This window comes from Sclerotinia sclerotiorum, genomic scaffold (assembly GCF_000146945.2).
Source record: "Sclerotinia sclerotiorum 1980 UF-70 scaffold_11 genomic scaffold, whole genome shotgun sequence".
Taxonomy (NCBI): Eukaryota; Fungi; Ascomycota; class Leotiomycetes; order Helotiales; family Sclerotiniaceae; genus Sclerotinia; species Sclerotinia sclerotiorum.
In genome coordinates, this window is record NW_001820825.1 from 1,147,506 (window position 1) to 1,168,489 (window position 20,984).

General features: G+C 42.4%; 7 protein-coding genes across 7 annotated transcripts; 1 reads left to right on the plus strand and 6 right to left on the minus strand.

The window, feature by feature from the left end:
• Window positions 1-61: 61 nt before the first annotated feature.
• Window positions 62-529, minus strand: SS1G_08555 (predicted protein; the record flags this gene model as incomplete). The annotated part of the gene is made up of 3 exons (XM_001590765.1): window positions 62-81; window positions 151-247; window positions 398-529. The coding sequence occupies 3 exons, from the start codon at window positions 527-529 to the stop codon at window positions 62-64; spliced, it is 249 nt and encodes an 82-aa protein (XP_001590815.1).
• Window positions 530-3,151: 2,622 nt separating this feature from the next.
• SS1G_08556 (hypothetical protein) lies at window positions 3,152-5,526 on the minus strand (the record flags this gene model as incomplete). Its single annotated transcript, XM_001590766.1, has 3 exons — window positions 3,152-4,705; window positions 4,756-5,273; window positions 5,460-5,526. 3 exons carry the CDS (start codon window positions 5,524-5,526, stop codon window positions 3,152-3,154), a joined length of 2,139 nt encoding a protein of 712 aa, XP_001590816.1.
• Window positions 5,527-6,276: 750 nt separating this feature from the next.
• Window positions 6,277-7,494, minus strand: SS1G_08557 (hypothetical protein; the record flags this gene model as incomplete). Its single annotated transcript, XM_001590767.1, has 1 exon — window positions 6,277-7,494. The coding sequence occupies one exon, from the start codon at window positions 7,492-7,494 to the stop codon at window positions 6,277-6,279; it is 1,218 nt and encodes a 405-aa protein (XP_001590817.1).
• Window positions 7,495-8,284: 790 nt separating this feature from the next.
• SS1G_08558 (hypothetical protein) lies at window positions 8,285-9,064 on the minus strand (the record flags this gene model as incomplete). The annotated part of the gene is made up of 1 exon (XM_001590768.1): window positions 8,285-9,064. One exon carries the CDS (start codon window positions 9,062-9,064, stop codon window positions 8,285-8,287), a length of 780 nt encoding a protein of 259 aa, XP_001590818.1.
• Window positions 9,065-12,519: 3,455 nt separating this feature from the next.
• On the minus strand, window positions 12,520-12,756 carry SS1G_08559 (predicted protein; the record flags this gene model as incomplete). The annotated part of the gene is made up of 1 exon (XM_001590769.1): window positions 12,520-12,756. The coding sequence occupies one exon, from the start codon at window positions 12,754-12,756 to the stop codon at window positions 12,520-12,522; it is 237 nt and encodes a 78-aa protein (XP_001590819.1).
• A 682-nt stretch (window positions 12,757-13,438) lies between these two features.
• On the plus strand, window positions 13,439-13,978 carry SS1G_08560 (hypothetical protein; the record flags this gene model as incomplete). The annotated part of the gene is made up of 1 exon (XM_001590770.1): window positions 13,439-13,978. One exon carries the CDS (start codon window positions 13,439-13,441, stop codon window positions 13,976-13,978), a length of 540 nt encoding a protein of 179 aa, XP_001590820.1.
• Window positions 13,979-14,248: 270 nt separating this feature from the next.
• Window positions 14,249-20,198, minus strand: SS1G_08561 (hypothetical protein; the record flags this gene model as incomplete). The annotated part of the gene is made up of 4 exons (XM_001590771.1): window positions 14,249-14,401; window positions 14,688-14,736; window positions 14,836-14,912; window positions 15,435-20,198. The coding sequence occupies 4 exons, from the start codon at window positions 20,196-20,198 to the stop codon at window positions 14,249-14,251; spliced, it is 5,043 nt and encodes a 1,680-aa protein (XP_001590821.1).
• Between the last annotated feature and the right edge of the window lie 786 nt (window positions 20,199-20,984).

Here is a 20,984-nt window from a genome sequence, read left to right on the forward strand (position 1 = left end):
ACGCCTCACACCTTCGGGTCACGTGGCATGCCCCGTTTGTATTTAATCACAGGAAAACTCGCTACTCTTGTTTTCCTTCTTCTTTTCTCCTTAGCTTAGTATTTTCTAATACAAGATACTCTACCCAGTATTCTTGAGTGTGACACCTACCTCTATTACCACTATCCCTATTACCACAATCCTTTCCTAGCCTCCTCTCCCCTTCCCTCTCCTTACCCCATTGCCTCATATCCCCACCTATCGCCACCTATTGCCACCCATCCCCATCTGTTCTCATCTATCCTTCTTCTAAGTTCTAGCCCAATCTTCTCTTCTCCTCCCATTGTCCACTTATATCCCCACCTATTTATCTCCTCGCCCGCCTCTTTATCCCCTCATATTGCCACCTAGTACCTACCGCTCTGCTAAGTCCCTCTCCGAGCTCTCCCTTCTTCATCCCATTCTGTCCCCATTCCATCCCTCTGCTAACCTCACCTTCTTTTCTTCTCGCCTCATCCGCCCCAACCCCATTATACCTCCATTCCCGCATTCCCACATTTCATCATATCCCCACCTATCTATACTAGCACTACTTGCACTGCCACTACTCCGTTGCCACTCGGCACCCTATTACCGCTATTCTCTCATATCCCCATCTAATATCCATCCCTCTCGTAGAGGCTAGCACCATCTCCTGGATCTCCTCTCACCTAGATTTTCTCTCTCCTTATCCCTTGTATCCCCACCTATCCCTCCACTAGCTTCCTCTCCCTTTCCTTTTTTTACTATCCCTACTCCCGCTATTTCTCTCTGCGTCTCTCCATTTCTCCATCTATCCATCTCCTACCACCGCTCCTAGCTCTCTCCTCTCCATCCCCTTATATTCCCACCTATCCCCGTTGCCACCACCACCACCACCACTATCGCTATCTCTATCCCCGCCTATCCCCCCAAGCATCTTCCCTTTCTACCCCGTCCACTATCCCATCTATCCCATCTATTACCGTCCACTATCCCATCTCTTCATCTCTACCCCCGTCCACTATCCCCATCTATCCCTCAAAACGCATACACATCCGCACCAGCATTAACCCGAATAAAAGAAGTGGATACAGTAGTTCTAAAACAAATACATAGCCTTCAAAATGAGGAGCGCTAAGTAAGCGAGTGGAGCACTAGTGGTTTTAGTTTTTAGTTGGTTTTCTGTCATAATTTTACACGTACATTTGGTGATCGTATGAAGATATCATTGGTGATTGATCATATATTATAACTAGACGTATATTGTATATCATTGTAGGGTCTTACATCATAGTATTTACGCCTCTCACAGTCCCCTCATCTCCGCTCTCTTCCCCTTTATAATTTACAATTTACATCATAAAAATCTTATACTCCATTTATTCCATAATCCAAAGAAATAACAGTTCACAATTAATAAATCACAATTCATAAATCATAACTCATAAATCCCAATCCCTCCTCCCTCTGCCCCATACACCTATACCCAAAACTCGAAAACTCAAAAACTCAATCTTTTAATCTTCTACTTTCAAAACCTATTATTATTGGCTTAGGAAATTATAATCAAAAAATGAATAATTTAATATGATTCAATAAGATTAAATAAGGTTAAATAATTGGTATTTTTTATTCTATACAAACACAATCAAGAATATGTTACGAGGGTTGCCGTCTAGATCACTGTAACGATACTGTACTGGAGGCAGCGGCTGCCTAAGGTTTCGTCTGGTTGGTAGTTGTGGGTTAAGGCTTTATCACTGGTCTTCACTTGGAAGTGAAGTCGTTACTAGATCAAGTAGAATGTAGGTAAACTAATTGATAACTAAGTTGAGCACGAAGCTCCTTAACTACGAGACTAAATGAATGTTTATATACCCTATATCATCTTTTGAGGACCTCTGGGACCCTAAGGTCCAAAAGGTCCTCAAGGTCCTCGAGGTCACGTGAATTAATGAATCGTGACAATCACGTGGAAGTGCTCTAGGTGTTACGTTGTAACATTATAAACTTTTATCACGTGTTATAGGATCACATGGATAGTCTTGTGAGGGAGCGAGGGAGCGAAGGAGCGAGATTCGAATCTCGCTCCCCAGCTCCATCGCTCCAATGATTGGAATACGAAGGTCTATATAATCAAGATGGATTCCCTTTGTATAGAGCTTCGTACTCAAGATCAAGATCAATCATTTAGTATACTCTACTATTAGTTACGAATTGCATCATTGTCATTACTTAAGTCCCTGCTTGACGCCTAGTTATAAACCACCTCGAGAGCCTAGAGCACTTCCACATGATCTAGACGGCAACCCTCGTAACATTATACTAGTGTTCTGGAGGGATTTTTTTTTAAACTATTAAATACCAAAAAAAATATCAAGAGATTATGTTGGGTTTCTTGAGACCAGAAAGAGCATCAGATTGAATTGATTGATTCTCTAGCTAAGCAGTTAAGCTGCGAGTATATATTCAAAAATGAAGGAATAAGGTTAGGTATTCAGCCTTCGGAATTAAAGTGCTTTGAAATCAAAATATTGAAAGCAAACAAACAGTATACCAAAAAGGAAAGAATGAATTAAAAGTTGAGTTTTGTTTGCTCCTTATATGCATCATGCAATATATATGCATATGCTGCCAAGATCCCAGGAGGTCAACAGATTATCACCATCACTATCGCTAAGACATCCGAACTTGAGGATTCTTTTATTATCAATTTTAATTAATGGGGATGGATATATGTTGAATTCGGAGTGATGTGGAGATGATGGATATCATGGTACTAGATTGGTTGGTAGCTAAGTAGGTTGGGTGATGTTCGATTTTGAAGAGTTGATTAGATCTACTAGGTACTAAAACTAATACTCTTAAAGCAAAACAACAAAATCGATATTCTACCATTCTCATTAAAGGATTTATCATAATACCTCCATTCGCACAGCAAGCTTATCCCAATACCATGGGAAAAGAACCTCGAGAATTGCAATCTGAATCTATAACCCGTTCTATCGGGAACCATCCCGTCCCAACCCTTTTACCATCCATCACACGCCAACCTGAACCTGATGAAAAAACACGACACCATATACCCTTCTATCCATAAACAACAAATCGTAAAATATATGTCTCCCCCGCCTCCCCCTCTCACCCAAACTCAATGACAAAGAGTATTCCACTGATCCAAAACATCTTCCATATCAAAAGCAATACCCCATTGCGAACACAAACATTTAAAAAGTTTCTGCATAGAATTAAGTTCATAGAGGAGATTTTTCGTTGTGCCCAATCCTCTAGATGACGATGATGATGATGATGATGAAGTAGCACCTCGCAAGAATAATTGCGTCTCCGAATGACCAGAAGAACCCGACTGAATCGAAGAATCCGCCAAATCATTCGTCGCCAAAACAACTTGCCAATCAACTATATTTGGTACATTAACCGCACCCTGACCCGCCAGAGAAAAAACACAATAAACCGTTGCGGATGCGAATAATGAACTAGGGATATGAATAACATGTGCTCTGCCTCTTGGTAATTGTTCTACAATTTCTTGGATAGCAATAGCATGTACGAGGGCTTTTCTTGCTTCTTCTGTACCCGCCCAACTGATCAAATCTTGTTCGGGTTTCATGATATTTTTTCCGCCGCAAACATGCTGTACGATACCGTAACGAGAACAGATGGATCTGCAAAGTAGTGATGAATCTTTGCAAGTATCGAGACAGATAGTATGCCATCTGAGTAAAAGCTCCAGTCGTTCCGAATGTGAAAGATTGGAACTTATGGATATAGCTTCAAAGACGTGACTTAGAGCTTTTCGTGATTCGAGCTTGGTGGGTACACCAACTGTAGAGAGATCATCGGAATCACAATCTGAAACTAAGGATTGAAGACCTTCTAGAATGACACGAAGGGAAAATGCCGAGAAGGCATGGAAACTCGTCAGAGGTTGACTTGTTGGGTCGAATAATGATCGAATGATACTTCGAAAGGAGTATTGAGATGGTTCTTGAGATCTCATATGATTAAGCCATTCATTGGCAGTTCTGGCTTCAAATGCTGTTTCACTACTGGGTAAACCCAATTGATTGGCTGCATGTCGAACTGATGGAGTTTCCCCTGACATTCGAGATATTAAACCATCTAATACGTAATGACCCAATAATGCACGTTGTTGAATCTCTTTCGCTGCCCAAAATTTCCAAGCTCTATCCTTTTCTTCATCGGTTGAATTTTGGCTGGGGAGATTGTTTCTTGAGTATGGTTCACTATCAGAAATTGCGCATTGTCTTGCCCAAAAGAATCCAAGAGCATGAAATGCTTGACTTGTGGTTCGGATGACTCGATTTCTTGAGAGAGCGCCGTATATTTGAGCAAGTAGAGCAGTAACAACTAATTGTACTCCCTGACAACTATCATAGGGACCTTTATGAGTGATTAATGTTTCCCAAGATGTTGCAACTGCTACATGTGCAAGTCTCCATAAAGCTTCACCTTTTGCGACTGAATCTTTAGGTCCAAGATATAAAGAACCGATAGCCATAGCGTTAAGAAGTAAAGGTTGAGTACATTCTCGAAAGACAAATGTTGATCGATGTAATACTGGAAATGTGGGTATGAATCTTACGAAGAACATATGTAAACATTCATCTAAGAAAACCGAGGTGAGAGATGTTGCTTCAACAGCAGCCGTAACAGTTGATGACTATATCTTTCGATCAATAATGGTTTCATTCAAGGCCTTGTTGAACTTACCAAACTAGTAACCATCTCACTAACATTATGCACAGCTTGATGACTTTCCCCTACTGGGATAGAACCAATTGATCCCTTTTGTTGAAACGGACCTGGAATCCCAAAACTTCCATTGTTCACATGTGATTGAGTTGTGATGGGTACGGGTAGTATCCCAATTGGCATTTGCAACGGAATCATTTGATCAGAAGACATCAAAGTTTCAAACAAATCCTCCGAATCTGGCCAGATTAGTTCAAAATCAATATCTTCTGTTGTAGAAGGTGTATTCCCAATTATAGAATGACTGGCCCCACTATTGTTCATAATTCCTTGTTGTGATCTTGGTGTCTCGACTTGAAGATTTGTGTCAACCACAGGTAATATAGATGGGATACTTGATTGGGAAATCATACTCGAAGGTGGTGAGGGATAGTTGATTTCCCTCCGAGTATGTAATCTTTCATGACGAGCAAGTGAATCTTGTCTAGCAAATGGTCTTCTGCAATCTTTACATATGAAAGGTCGAGATCCAGTATCTTTCCATCACTTGATTAGCTTACAATTCTTAAGAATGAAGAATTCGATTTCGAGAGGGCTTTCCTTACGGCTTCTCTCGTGTCTCTGTCATAATGATTAGTGAGTATAAGATGCACATCATGATAATATTGTAATGCTAACCCTCAAATGTTCGCCTTTGGAGAAACTTCTCTGACAAAACCTACAATCCATACCGGTATATTTTCTTGGTGCTGGTTCCGAAGCTGCTGTTGATGGTTTAGGAGACTCCATGATGTCTAATGTGGGACTTTGATTGACGTTTGGCTTTTGAACCGAGTTGGTGAAGTTATCTAGCGGGTCTTTCCGTAGAGATCTAGATAGGAGAGTTAAGATGTGAAAAGGTAGTACGTAGTGTACTCGGCGCTGTACAGAGTATACTTCGCCAGGTATGGGTATGGTAGGTGACACAGGATTAATGAAAACAGGTACTAGCCTCCTCTGAATAGCACCGTGTATCAACGACGTAAGCTTGTGGGGTATTTAGAGTTGTGTCTAAGCCCGAAAAGATCCCCCCCCCACATATTTTCGGCACCGATTCAGCATGTACAGGGGGGATGAAAAGCTTTGCATTAGGCCCTGTGTGGCGTGTATGGTGACCATGCTTGGCCTGTAAGCCATGGCAAAAACTTTATCCACTTTGTCCCGTAATGGCCATTACTCCGGCTATTTGAATATATAACTCAATATTTGATATGAACTTGAAGTTCCAAATAGATTATGTAGATTTAGGTAAGCATCACATATCATAACGTTATCCTTCTTGTCAGACTGTAAACAATTAGAAAATCCTTTTACAACTGTCAATTTGTTGATGAGAAGAGAAAAGTCACATTTCATTCATTCTGTCTACCCTCATTAATTCACATATCCCATAACTCCCAATACCCTGCCTGCATTCAATCCCAATTTTCATCCTTCCCGTTCCTAAAGAAAGCCTTTCTCACCACAATCTCAAAAATCCACTAAAAATCCCAAATCAAATCATTGCTTTTGCTGAGCAATCCACTCTTCTACATCTGCCTCGAAATCCGCATTATACAACCAGCTCAGCTCAAATGGTTCCCTCTTCTGATCTGCTGAATTTCCTGGTAAACGTCTCAAATCAATTTGCTGGTTCAATTCCAAAACCTTTCCGACTCTCTTGTGTCGGTATTCTTGCCAGAAAGAGAGTGCACTTTGAATATCCTCCCTGTTTGACTTTGCAAGTAGCAGTGCAAAGATATAAACATCTTCATATGCTTGGTTGATACCTTGACCTGCGGAAGGAGGAATTGCATGAGCTGCATCACCAAGGATAACCACACGTCGATTTTGAGATACCCAGTTATCGAGCTTGGGCACAATGTAAAATGGCCAAACATTAATCTTGTCATGGGAAATCTTGGATACTGCGTTGTGAACGATTTCTGGGAATAGATCATTGTTGCTTTGCAAGAATTTGACGCTTTCTTCCTTGTTGTTTGACATATCGTTCCAACCAGCTCTGTCCTTCTCTTCGATGCGTAATTGTTTTCCGATCAATACCTCGGATCCATCTTCTTGCTGAGGAGCAATCACAAATGCACCCTTGGGGGACATCAGGGTGACAGGAATATAATATCCTTCCGGAAGTTGTAATTGAGATGTTGGTACAGCAGCTGTGATTCCAACCATTCCAGTGAACTTGGTCTCCAAATCGGGGTAGAGATAACGGCGAACAGTGGAATGAATACCATCAGCTCCAATAAGAAGAGGTGCAGTACCCTTGGTACCATCAGTGAATTCCCATTCAACTTGTTTTTCGGTCTCCGAAGTGACATGTGAAAATTTCTTGCCAAAATCGATGGGAATGTCCTGTTCCTTGAACATTTCAAGCAATTCAGTGATTAGGATATTTCTGTAAATACGAAGGGCCTGGAAACCATATTTCTCCTCAGAACCAAATTCTTGAATTTCCACCAACTTTCCATCCCCAGCAGTTCGATACTCAAGGTTATCAAAGTTGTAACCTTTGTGACAAATTCGATCATAGACGTTGAGAGCTTTCAAGATTTTGAGAGCATTAGGAGAAAGCATGACAGCACCTCCAATGTTCAAAGGCGCTGGACGACTTTCGTAAACTCGACATTTGATGTTGTTTTGATGAAGGGCGAGAGCGAGAGTTAGACCGGATAATCCTGATCCAATGATGGCAACTTCTTTAGAAGATGGTGCAGACATTTTGGCTGGATGAGGGAGATGAAATTTGTGAAATTATTTGAGGTTGTTGGAGTTGTTGGACTTATAAGAGATGTCGAACTTGCAGGAGTTGTAGGAAATGCAGGAGATGCTAAAGTTATCGAAAGTATTGATCTTTGAATGGAGTTATTTGAGAAATAAATATAATACTTTTAGAACGAAGGAGATTCACTTGAATTTATCATCTTCCATTATGTTGTTGATCAGTTGCCTCACATAATGATGGTGTGATGAATAGATCGGATCCGAGCCGGAATAGCGACGGTTTTATATCCGATCGGCCTTTTCACACAGCACAACGGTCGGTCTATTCATTTTCCGCAACCGGATTTTTCTTAACACCGGCTCCTGCTTATGGATTTCCCTTTTCTTTCTAAAAAACAAACAGTTGTAATAATGATAGTCGATATGGTATTTACGTATATTCGGACATATCATGGATGTTTAATTTGATCCTTTGTTAGAAGAATAAAACGTTACATTACCCACGATTGCTCGTCCGAACCACAGTCCGACGATGAGCGATCTTTGATTCATCAAGTCATTCCAAGCTATCGGTAAATAAAGCTCCAGCAGTTCTCAGCTATTGGCACCACCGCTTTATTCGATCGTTTAGAGAACTTTAGATATTGTACAGAGTTGTGATATTGAGTGACTGAAAGGCAGAAAAGAATCGGAGCATCAAGTAGATGGATGTTACCTTCTACCCATTGGAGCATTGCCAGTAAACGGAGTTGAGATTTTTATATAATTACAATGATCTCCTGCGCTCTCATTCTTTAACCAGAGATACCGCCGCTTCCAGTATAAAATCCACCGTCTCTTTCGGTCTACTCAACATTGGCGAATGACTACTCATAACCTGTCGCACCGTAACATCCGCCCCAGCATCCCTCGCCATTTTCACAAACATCTCTTGCACCCCAACTGGAAACGATTTATCATCCATCGTCATCAAGTACCAAACTGGCAAATCCATCCATCCGGCATAAGCCCACTCTCCTCCCTCCTTCAAAACTTTCTGCGATTGCTTCATCAACCTGCTAACCCAAAATTTACCTTCTTCCTCAGAAAGATCGTGGTAAAATATTTCTCTGGCTGGAAGTTCTAACGTCGCAAATCCACTATCGTCCCATCTCCATAGTGGTGGTGGTGTCCCGCCAATAGCATCGATGAAGCTTATTCCCGTTTGCCCAAAACCACAAGCCATCATAACGAGACCGATGACATGGCCAGTCGGTTCGTCGCTTGTAGATTGGATATCATCTGGGTTGTGATGGGTGAGACCTTTAACTGCGCTCTGGCCAACTGCACCACCGTAGGAATGCACCACTATTATCACGTCGCGTCCCTGTTTTGTCTCTGATAATACGATATTTCGGACAACGGCGATATCATCGCCAAAAGCTATTGTGGGATCTCCTGCCGTTGATGGTAGTTCTACTGGAATACATTTATACTGTTGTTCTTCCAGGAGTGAAGTGACTTTCTCCCAAATCTCGGCACGGTGCCATGCTCCCGGGATCAAGACAAATGTTGGTTTGCTAGACATATCGCTGTATTCTGAATTAAAGGTAAGGAGGTGGTAGGTGGTAGGTGAATGTGACCAAAAGTAGATGGAAAGATCGAGAAGTGAGAGATGGTCCAAATATTGAGAAGAAGTCTCTGTTTAAGATAATTCAACTGTGAGAACATCAGAAAGTTTTCCAATCATCTGACCTCATCTCACCATAGAAATCTCACCATCAAGTAATCAGCCATGTAACTTTCTTCCGGGACCTTTTCGCATTCCTCGTAAGATATCGGGTGGATTATTCCAGTTTAGTAGGGAAGTTAACCTCGATATTTTTAAAACAGGAATTTATTGAAAAATTTCTTCCTGCTCATTTCTCCCCTGGTTTCTGTTAAAAACTTTATTGGATATGAGATTGGATTGCAATAGTTTCGTTTTCTATGCCAAGATTATTGTGGCCTACCAAGAGCGCATATTGATAGAGGGGATGGCATCTTATCATTACGTGCAATTATTTCATCAAGTAAATTATCAAAATTACTTCTATGCGAGAGATTTTTCTCCATAGATGCCTCATTTTCACCACATTCATAAGCTCTAGCTTCACGGCGTGGTAGATATAAATTCGGCCTTGGAAATATTGAAGCCATTAGAGGCGTTGAATCTATCTTCAATATCTTATCCATGTAGAATTTGCAGTATTCAGGCCGTTCGTCTGTACTTGGAGATCCGCACAGTTTTGGAGTAGAAAATTTTTGGAACCGATTTGGTCTGCACTTCGGACTCCTGTGCCTGTGTGAGGCGCATAGGCAAGCAAGTAGATCAGGCTATAGTGAAAGTAAACATGCTCGAAAATTTCGGCGGTCATCGCTGCATTGTCATGACTTGCATCCTACATCTGCCCTCTAATCTAACTGACACACTGCATATCCATATGTGATATTACATGTGAGTATCCCCGGTGTTTCGCGGTGATTATCCTGTCTTTTTGCGGCGCATGAATTCCCTAGATAGCACTAGCAAGTTCATGGATATTCATAAAGTGATGGCGCGATATGTAATTATTTTCATGAGACCATAGATTATAAAAGTAATCAAAAGGAAAAAACCAAAGAAAAACAAAGTGATCAATGAAGTGATAGAACCGAAGTTGATTATTTGCGTGAATCAATCCTAAGCTCCCCTTCTAATGACTTACGTGTTTGCGTGAGCTCTAGTGCCTTTGCCGTAGTTGAAGTGTATGAAGGAAACCGAGGAAGGGGAGCAAGCTCTCAAAAGCACTACCTTAAACATTCACATACGTGAAGATGCCTAGAGTCACAATAGAAAAGCTTCTCGATCGCAACAGAGCATTCGTCGGTTCAAGGAACATTACACTGCCATTGAGAGATTAAGCAACCGTCGAAAGTCCTCACACTATCGTCATTAGTTACTTCGATGATCGAGCGGTCTTAGAGCATTTCCTCCAAATCAACACGCTCGATCGAGAAGTGGTGAGCATCGGCAATGCAAGGCGTATACACTCATCACTGAGTTCATGATATCATAGCGTTGGAAAGTCTTCTCCGTATCGATGAACTAATCGTGGTGCATCACAAAAATTTTGATCTTAAATGTATGGCAGTTGAGGGTATCCGGCAGATATTAAGGGGGAGACGGGGTTTGGATGAGGGATGAAGATAATATCAAGGACAGTTAATAGAGATGATATGAGTTTGTGAAAGTATATCTTTGGATGAGAAAGACGCCTTCCTGAGTATCAAGAGTGGCTTGCTGATTGAAGTTTGAGTTTGAGTCAGTGGATGAAAGTCTAGAGGTAGAGGAATGCGTCTGAGTCTTATTATGAGTGACGTCGAGAGTAATCAATCCATTCCGAGCTCAAGACCACTACTAGATAGATCGGTTGAAAAGGCACCGAGGTCCATCAAATTGTGCCGTGTAAGTAAATGAGGAAGTTGGCATCAGACGAAGATTTTGACGGGATGAGAACCACAAGTAAACAAACCGACCTCGAAACCATCAAAAATGCCTTTAGCTCTCCTACCTCAATTATTCTTCGGATTTGAACGCTGATAGTTTTCCTGAAATCGCGCTGTCGAGAGCTTTCTGTATGTACAAAAATATTTTTACTTTGTCAAAAAGCCCCTTTTTTCATATGCCCCTCAGACGTGCAACCAAACTATTTGAATGCGCAAAATCATCACGTGTAAGGTCTGCCATTGGACAGAATGGAACCGGAAATCCTTCACTTTGGTATTATGGAAAATTCGGGCGTCAGAAGTTTTTAAAACTTGGGAGATAGATTGAGAAGATATTATTTAGTATAATAGTAAAGTTTGATAGGTTTCTAAGATCAGATTTTGGAGATATTACGATTTGCATTTGTTTGGCTTGCCGTGCGACGAACGTTTTGGCGATTTTGAACATCGCTGAAAGAGAGAACCACCATTGCAACACCAGCAACGTTTCTGGGAATCTGAAAATCAGTATGCAGATTCAGCTCAACGGCAGCTATACGCGCCAGGTCTGTGAGGATCCTTCGGCTAAAAATTTAATTTGCAGTGAGGTCGTTATGGGTTTTGGTGATTCGGACCTTACCAGCAGACGATGTTTGAAGTTACTGGCGGGCACGAGAGGGGATGAGAACGTGGATTCTGCTTATAGCTACATCGGTATAGACGAATGATACTGGAAGATGTTATTCGCAGAATTCGCATTTCGATGCTGAGAATTATGGTCAACTTCAACGTTCAAAGGCTCGAAACACCCAACGGGCCTGCAAACTTCCTACTTGCTTCACCCATATACGTATCACAGTTGTCGATTTCAACGAGCCTATACAATATGAAAGATCCTGCCGTGAATACCACTACTCTCACTGTACTTGGATTGCGCCGCCAGAGTCAAAATTTGCACACCTGTCTATAATACATGAGCGAGGAAAACTTGGTTGCGGGTCAGTGAATACATGTGGCAATAATGAGCTGCGAGCCATCCTTACGAAGAAAGAAAGAATTGGATTCACTGCGAGCAAAATGAAAGTCTAATATGGTGAGGCCGCGGGCAGCGTTCCTGGGCAAATAGTGAGATTGGGGCGAAAGAAGTGACATTCCCACATTCAGCAGGTTGGCTGATGAGCGTCTACAGGTGCGTAATTACTGGCTAGATAAAGATAATTCCCCTTCTTGCAGCTATGGACCCCCACTAGTTGCCCAAAAGCTGGCAAATACGGACTTCCCTGGATGATCACATTTCCCATTCAAGGTTTACTATATCATCCATTCTTGCTGTTAGACACAACTCTTCGTACCTCAGATTCTAACCTTAATTGCCTAGCACCCCAATCTGCCCAACTCCCTCAAAACAAGCTATTCTTGAAGCTATTGCAAGGCTGGGATGGAATATACTTTTTGGCAGGAATTGGATTGATGGGTAGGATTTCCGGTTCAACAACAGGAAATGAAGACGTGGATTCGGTTCATCACTTGCGCTGCCTAAGCACGGTAAGGGAAGAAGATTTCTTCGAGAAAGCGATAGTTCGCGATCAAATTTCTGGCATAATAGATTGGCTCGACATGTTTTATCATATCTCGATTCTGGGTGTTACATTTCTGCTGAAGACTACAATGAATGATAGCGATGAGGTTATTCAAAATCCTAACATCGATTCCATGCTGCATTACATGTTTCAGGAGCCTTCCCACAGCTAGCCGCATGTCTTGATTCGCCATGGCATATGCTCAAGGTGTATAGAGAGACTAGGGGATATATGCGCTCCCTTTAGAGAAAATTTTCAAACTAAGAGACTGAGTACATATGCAAGTCGCAATTTTCTCAAATGGTCAATCCATCAAAGTGGATATGTTTTACGCCTTTTCCCGTACACGAACGATTACATGACTTCGAAGTGGGAGCATTATCTCATTTCATCCAGGGCGAACTGTAATGCGACCACATTTTGATAACTTGAGTAAATGGATCCTGTGGTCATTTGATACCTCTAAATACCAATTTGGTTGTCATGCCCTAAATCAAATTAGAACTAAAAGCCCATGTACACCTGAGGCTTTGTGATTGTCACCCCCTCGATATAAGGGTGTATTTAGTGAATCAAATGAAGAAGACATCTGTTCTCAGCATTTGCACGTGATGGTCTATTTGCTAAGTCTTGCGCACCAAAATGCACAGGTTTATAAACGGGAATTTTTCCAATAATTTCAATTCCGCATCACTTCGCTTACTTCAAGTACCTTCTCAACATTCATCGACATCTTTCATCAATCCATATATACTTCAATATCTTCGACATTTTCCACCTCTCTACCATTCCACATCTTTCCCATCATGTCTGTAATTACTACACGTGTGATGGTCATTTCTAACACTCACGAGCACTCCCTCAATGGAGCTAATATGCCAGATGTCGACGTCCTCCTCCACACTGGCGATTTAACCAATTTTGGCGAATTAAACGCTTTGAAAGATTCCATCAAAATGATGGGAACGATCACAGCCGAATTAAAATTGGTCATTGCTGGAAACCATGACATATCTCTTGACAAGCAAAACAGGGTGGAGAATATGTCTGATGACGAGTATTTGGAATACCATCATTCTGCCCTCGAAATCATGACGGGTCAATCGGCAAAAGATGCAGGAGTTACCTATCTCAAGGAAGGTACTCATACATTCACACTTAAGAATGGTGCTAAATTCACACTATACGCCTCACCGTACACTTGTGGTTCCATGGGATTCCAATATCAAATAAACGAAGATCGATTCAATTACGCAACTCAAGTCGCCCCAGGCCAAACTTCGATCGCCACCAATCCTATTCCTGAGGGAGTCGACATCGTCATGACCCACGGCCCTCCACATACGATACTTGACCAAGTCGACGGTGAATATAAAGGTTGCCGCAATCTTCTCCGTGCCGTTGGCCATGTTTGACCGCTTATGCACTGCTTTGGACACATTCACGAAGGAAGCGGCGCAAATCTTGTAACTTGGAAACCTGATGGTAGCGTTAAAGATCCATCATCTTCCACGCCTATGGAGACGGAACAAATCAATGAGTATCCGTATACAAACGAGTGGCCTATTCAATCTGGAAAACAAATGCTGATGGTCAACGCGGCAATCATGATGAATACTGCGAAGGGTATGCGTCCAAATTATAAGCCCTTCGTAGTATTACTCGATTTGCCTCGTCATGGTTAGTTAAATTTCTTGCTTTTGTTCTTTTTTTCGGTATACCAGGTATTTTGCCAGCCTTTTAAAACTGGTATTTAGCGGATTTGGTTTTGGTGTTGGTGTTGGTGGATATGCGGTGCGGGATTTTGAACACTTGAAGGCAAAACAAGGACTCCCATTCTAGCGAACTTTATTAGTTTAGAAATAATCAATTGAACTTTTCCAAAAAAAAATAATTAAAAAATTGATACTGTCGTAAAAGTCCAAACTTGAAAAAGAATGTCTCTTGATTACCTTGCCTTCCTCGCTTACCCGTACCGCTTCAGGTGATGTACACACGACACTCACTTGAATCTCAACACCTGGTCGCGATTTCCAAACTGCCTCTTATTCTTCCCTCCATGAGTAAGATTAGCATCACAAACTACAGACTGCTATATATCATTTCAACGTGATAAGAATGCACTCGGCGCGTTATGTCATGGCCTAGTAGACCCTTTGCACGAGTGACTCCGCTATGCGCGTTTGTTAAGCATACAGTAAGCATTATTCGATCTTCTCCAGACGCAGAACTTTTCTATTACCATTGTTTAATTTCCCACTAGTATACGTACGTGAAAGTAAAAGGAATTATGCCTTCCACAGATAATGTTTGAAATAGGGAAGGGACATCTCTCCTTACATCAAACTCCTATTTCGCAAACGCCAAAGTCCAAATCAGATTTGACGATTTGTTGTTGATTATTTATTCATTCAGCGCCCGTCCTTCTTCGTTTGAATTATCGTAGATTACAAGCTGCTCAATGAGAATTTACTTGGGGGTAAGCTCTGCTGAGTGCTGTGGTCCTAGATTATATGATCACAACAATAGCGTAATTAGGAGATGGATACTATATTTCGAGAAATCAGATGCGAAGAAGGTTTTCTTATAATTCAGTTCACAATGGTAGCATTAAGACAGAAGCTTAGAAAGAATAAAATCCATAAAATCTAAAACCTAAACCCTAAACCCTAAACCATAAAATTCCCAAACACCCAAATTACCTACCCAAGAAAACTTCACAAATTTTCCCTCCCCTCTAAATGTTACAAATCATCTAAACCCACCCCTCTAAAACAATTTTTCACCATTTCCAACCGCCAAATCCCCAATCCCCAATCCCTAAATCTACCACCCACTCAAAACCTCCACCCTCTTCCCAAAATAACTCACAGCCCCCGCAGTCGCAGGTCTCCCATCCCTCTCCCTCTCCTTCTCCATCTCCACACTCCTCTTCTTAACCCCCAAATCCCTCTTTACTTCCTCCACATCCAACCCCCCAATCAAACCCCTAATTGCCTCCAAAACCACCGCCTCAAACGCCGCAATCTCACATTTTGCCACACATTTAACATCATACTCCAATCTCAACGCGATCGCCTTATCAGAAAGCACTGAAAACTCCACCAAAAGCGCAAATTTACTACCTTCGGTATAAGTAATCAGCGGATCTACACCCTCAATCATAGTTTTCGGAGCGCGGTTGTCGTGGAAAGTAACCATGACGTCTAGGAGAGGATGATTGGGGAAATGCGACGCGGTGGATGTGGCATTGAGGATTTGATCCCAGGGCATAGCGTGCGCGATGGCTTCTTGACTGGAGGTTTGCACGCTGCGGAGGAAGGAGGTACTACTTGTGGGTTGTGTAGATGGGTGGCGGATGCGGATGGGGAGGGGTTCGAGGAATAATCCGACGGTTTCGAGATCTTTGGCGCCGCGGTTAAAGTAGGGTCCTCCGAGGACGATGTCCATGTCATTTTGGTCGTGTTGGAGGGAAAGTGCTACAGCGCCGAGAGCTAATTGATGGAGTGTTACTTTTTGTTCTTCGGTGAATGTGAGGATTTGTCGCGTGAGATCTTGTGGGAGTTTCGTGAGTCGTGTACGACCTGCGTATGTGGTACGTTGTGGAAGATTAGGAAGGGTATAAGTTTGTGTTGCTCCGTGGAGATATTCTTTCCACCATTTCTGCTCGTCTGGAGTAGCTGTGCTGCTCCATTGTGTGGTATCCATGTAAGTATGCTCGACGGGTTGTAAAGAGCCACCGCTATAAAGAGTAGTGACTTCCTTGAGGAGAACTTCGAGGGTTGTCAAATCTGCAATGATGTGACTCATGGATGCGAGCATTGTGTTTCGGGAAAGGAAAACTCGAATGGGATGTTGACGTTCCAAATCAAAAGGTCGGTTGCATTCTCTCCATAGAGCAAGTTTGTTGACTGTCTTGATCTGAGGCGGGAATCGGTCGTATCCTCTTTTTACCCCTCCTTTTTGTCCAGTTCTGACATATCTGCATCGAAGAATTCGATGACGTGCGAGTACCGTGTTCCATGCTGAGATGAGTTTGTCGGTATCAACCACGTTGCTATCGATTGAGCAGGCATAGGTAACATTGAATGAAGAAGTTCCAACATTCAATCTATACTTCTCCCACCATTCACGCTCGATAGGTGAGACTCTATATTTACCCAGTGGTACCAAACCATCATTTTCATCGGCAGGTTGAGCCTGAGCACGAAGATTATCGATAGTCCTCGCCATTTCAAATAAATTGACCGATTGCATGATATGTGAAACTGTCATCCTCACATGGAATATATCAGAGAGCTTGCTAGCAAGACGAAGCTGCATAACAGAATGACCTCCAAGTGAGACAAATTCCGAGTCTCTAGTAATCTCCACATTAGGCTCGAGTCCCAATAACTCCTTCCATGCTTCAGCGACCTTGGCTTCTGTTGAACTTTCAATCTTCTTTGGTGCGGATTCTTTCTCTACTAGCGTCATGTTGGTAATAGCCTTATAGTCCAATTTTCCAGCCGGTGTCATGGGGAATTTTTCCACAGCCATAAATACCCTAGGAACAGCATGAACAGGCAGAACCTTCGTAACCTTTGCTCTAACCTTCGCAATATCAAGAGTCTCAGGCTGCACCATAGCAACCAGATAATCGCCCTTCTGACAAATAGCAATACCAGAACATTCAGGAATAGCCTCTGCAACACGAATTTCCAAATCATTAAGATCAAGACGGAAACCCCGGAGTTTGATTTGTCGATCATTGCGACCTAGACATTCAACCTCACCAGCTCGATTGAAGTATCCTCGATCACCAGTTCGATACATCATCTCACCTTGACGATTGCAGATGGTGTCTGGAAGGAATCGCTCGGCGGACATTTGCGGCATGCCGATATATCCACGTGCTACTTGCACACCGGCGAGATAGATTTCTCCAATCACACCTGGTGGAAGAAGTTGTTGATTTCGATCGAGGATGTAGACCCGAGTTGTGGGATTTGGAGCTCCGATGTTGACTGGTTTTCCAGGAAGAAGACGTTTGATCGTGGCTCCGCACGTGGCTTCCGTAGGACCATACATGTTGTAGAGATTTTTGACGCTGGACCACACATCATTTACGTGTTGTGGGACAGGTTCGCCGACAAGATATACATTTCGCAACATGGGGAAGTCTTCTGGATCTAAGATGTTGGCGATAGATGGAGTCAAGATCGCTGCGGTGGATTTTTCCAAATGAGAGAATGGATGAATGCCATCAGCTAATACAATAGTAGCACCATAGCTTAGAGCGGAAAAAATCTCGTGGATACTTCCATCAAAAGCTGGAGACATCAATTGAGAAATTCTTTGACCAGGAAGCGCGAAAAGTCGAACAGCAAGATCTTTCTGGAATGCCACAAGTCCTTCATGACTGCACATGACACCCTTAGGTTTACCCGTTGAACCAGATGTAAAGCAGAGATATGCACTATCAGCAGGTCTTGGTGTTTGTCTTGGAGCAACCACCATGGAGCTTGGCACAGGTAATTGAACTAAATCCTCAACCGAAAGACACAGTGTGCACGACTCGGGCGCAATACCCCGTTGAGAAGATGCAGGTGTTAAGAAAAGTTTTCCACCAGCAGTCTGGAAATTAGCTTCACGGATATGACCCGGCAATGCTGCATCTTGTGCTGAGTATACTGCACCAGACTTTAGGATACCGTAGATAGCCACAAGCCAGTTGATACTTCGATCTGCGTGAACACAGACGACATCACCAGGTTGAATGTACTTGGAGAGTTGAGCTGATAATCTGGTGGCTAGGTTATCGAATTCTTGATAAGTCAGGCTTGCTCCTGCTTTCTCTACCGCTAGAATGGATGGATTTTCTGCGGCGGCGCGTTCAAATAGAGTTACCAAGTCATCTTTGATTGAGGCTGGTGATGTTTCATCTGATAAGCAGTTTCCCATCTTCATTAAAGTCTCATGAGATCCAGTAGAGAGAAGACCAGAGAAACATTCACCGATAGTCTTGGTTGGTGACAGAAGAGACAAGATAGCGCTCTGGAAGTTCTCAGATAGTAGTTCGATATCAGACTCTGCAAATTTCTGAGTTTGATATGACATTCTGATAGTACCAGTTGTGGTCATGAAGATGCTGAGCGGAATGTCTGGAACGACTTTAAACCATGATTGACCAATCGGACGAACCTTGTGGTCATCTGTAGGTTGCATATCAAACTCCATTGCCAATGCAGATGCAAATTGCCTACTGTATCCATCTTCAGGAAGCGAATGCTGGAATGTGCTTAGCTCAACCGAGTGTCTAAAGACAGACTGAACATATTCCAAAGTAGTTTGACTGCGGTCTAGCGAGACATGGAATGGCAAGGTGTTGATCAAAGGGCCAATCGTATCATCCATTCCATGAATTGGTAAATTACGACCCGAAAGAACGGTACCAAAAACCACGGTATCGGAATCAGCGTACATGGATAGTACCAAACCCCAAGCTGCTTGAAACCATGATGCCAATGAGATACCAGCTGACTTCGCAGCGGCAGAAATCTCATCAGAGGGTATCGTGAACGAAACATCGGCATTTCGAGATGTTTTGGATGGTGAAGATGGCACTGGAAGAGCCAAATCGCCCACAGGTGCTGGATGTAGTTCCATTTGTTTCCTCCAGAAAGCTCTGCTTACATCTCGGTTCATCTGCTGATATTTTTGAACTTCATGGATAACATTTGAGAATGGTGTGCCAGGAACGATATCCTGACCCATCACAATCTTTCGGACTTTTTCATACAATAGATTGGCCGAGTATCCATCAATAAATGCATGATGAACCCTCCAAATAATCGTGCTAACGCCAACATTTCCAGATCTTTGGGTCCGGGGAGTAAGAACTTTAAAAGAAACCTCCATCTTTTCCGGAACAGTTTCCTTCTCTAGTTCTGAAATATATGTATCTGTATCTTCAACAAAAACCTCATCCCAGATGAATGGTAATGGTTGTTTCGAATATGTGGCAGTAGCTCTTTCGTGATCGAAAATCGTGCGGAAGACTGGTTCCGAATCTATAACCGTCTTCCAAGCCATTTTCATGGTTGGAATATCGGCAGTACTGTATGTCTCGTAGAAACTGATGATGTTGCTACCAGGTTGTCTTTGGTAGCTATGCATAAAGGAATGTTGCATCTCTGTTATTGAAAGAGTGGATGTGGATGTGGATGTTGCATGTTTGTTAAAAGGCATTGTTCTAGAGAGTGACATGCGACGTTCATGTGTCAATCGTGTAGAACTGACAGGTGTATTCAGATCATGTGTGTTCTTTAGAATGGTTGTTGAAGGAGTGGATCTTGTTCCAGTAGCCGATTCGATGAGCTGTGTAAGGGTGGGACTTAAAAGAATGGATGGTATTGATAGGGCGAGACCATCTTTCTTGCATGCTTTGGATAGCTTGATAGCCATCAGTGAATGACCACCAAGGCTAATGAAATTGGAGTCCATGTCAACTTTGGTTGGAAGAATCTCAAGTATCGAGCATAAGTGACTCAGAATAAGGGCTTCTTTCTTTGACGGTATCATGCCGGAAGTCCCTTCGACCATGTTTCGTTTGGTACAGTTGTTGCTACCAATGATATCAATGAATGGAGACATTGTGATAATGATCTATGTTGTCGATGCTGATTTGTGAGATGGAAGTACAAATGCAGGAGGAGAAAACGGCCATACATAAAGGAATCATGGTGATGGATAGAATGAGGCACTTTCTAGATGAAACATAAACTTGCTCTATCCGGCTCCGAAAAGTCGATGATATTCTATCTAAAATCTCTCCTCAGCGCTTCCCGATGATGAGTATTGCAGGAACGAATCTTACATGTCAGGGTTCGCTGAGGCCGAGAGAAAGCATCTTCAGCACATTCTAGATGCATACACCATATCAAACCAGTAACCGAGCTCCCAGTTCTGCAATCCATGGCAATTATGAGCTCTTGGCTACTGTAACATTGCGTGATATACGCGCACACAAGTTTTCGTATCACAGGTGGTGCCCGGTGTCCACAATTTGAGTAAAGTCACTGGATCTACAATCACAAAATTCGCTCATCATGTGTAATGTGAAACTAGAGGGGAAAACTGTGAGCACTAAGATTAGCGCCTGAAGCCTACGGCTACTAACATCAAACGCTTGTCTCATAAAGTACTTTAGTTTGTAATGAAAATATATTTCATTACTGTAAAATGCAAGTAAAACGTGTGAAGAAACCTACGCCAAGCGGTAGGAACAATAAGAAAAGGGGGGCTGTTGTGAGGATCGCTTGATCCCGAGCATCTCCGATCGGAGAAACATATCCGGAAATGATAAAATCTGTTGTCATAACGACGATTCCACATTTCTTACCTGCAAGCTGATATAATAATACTGCCTGAGACTTAGTC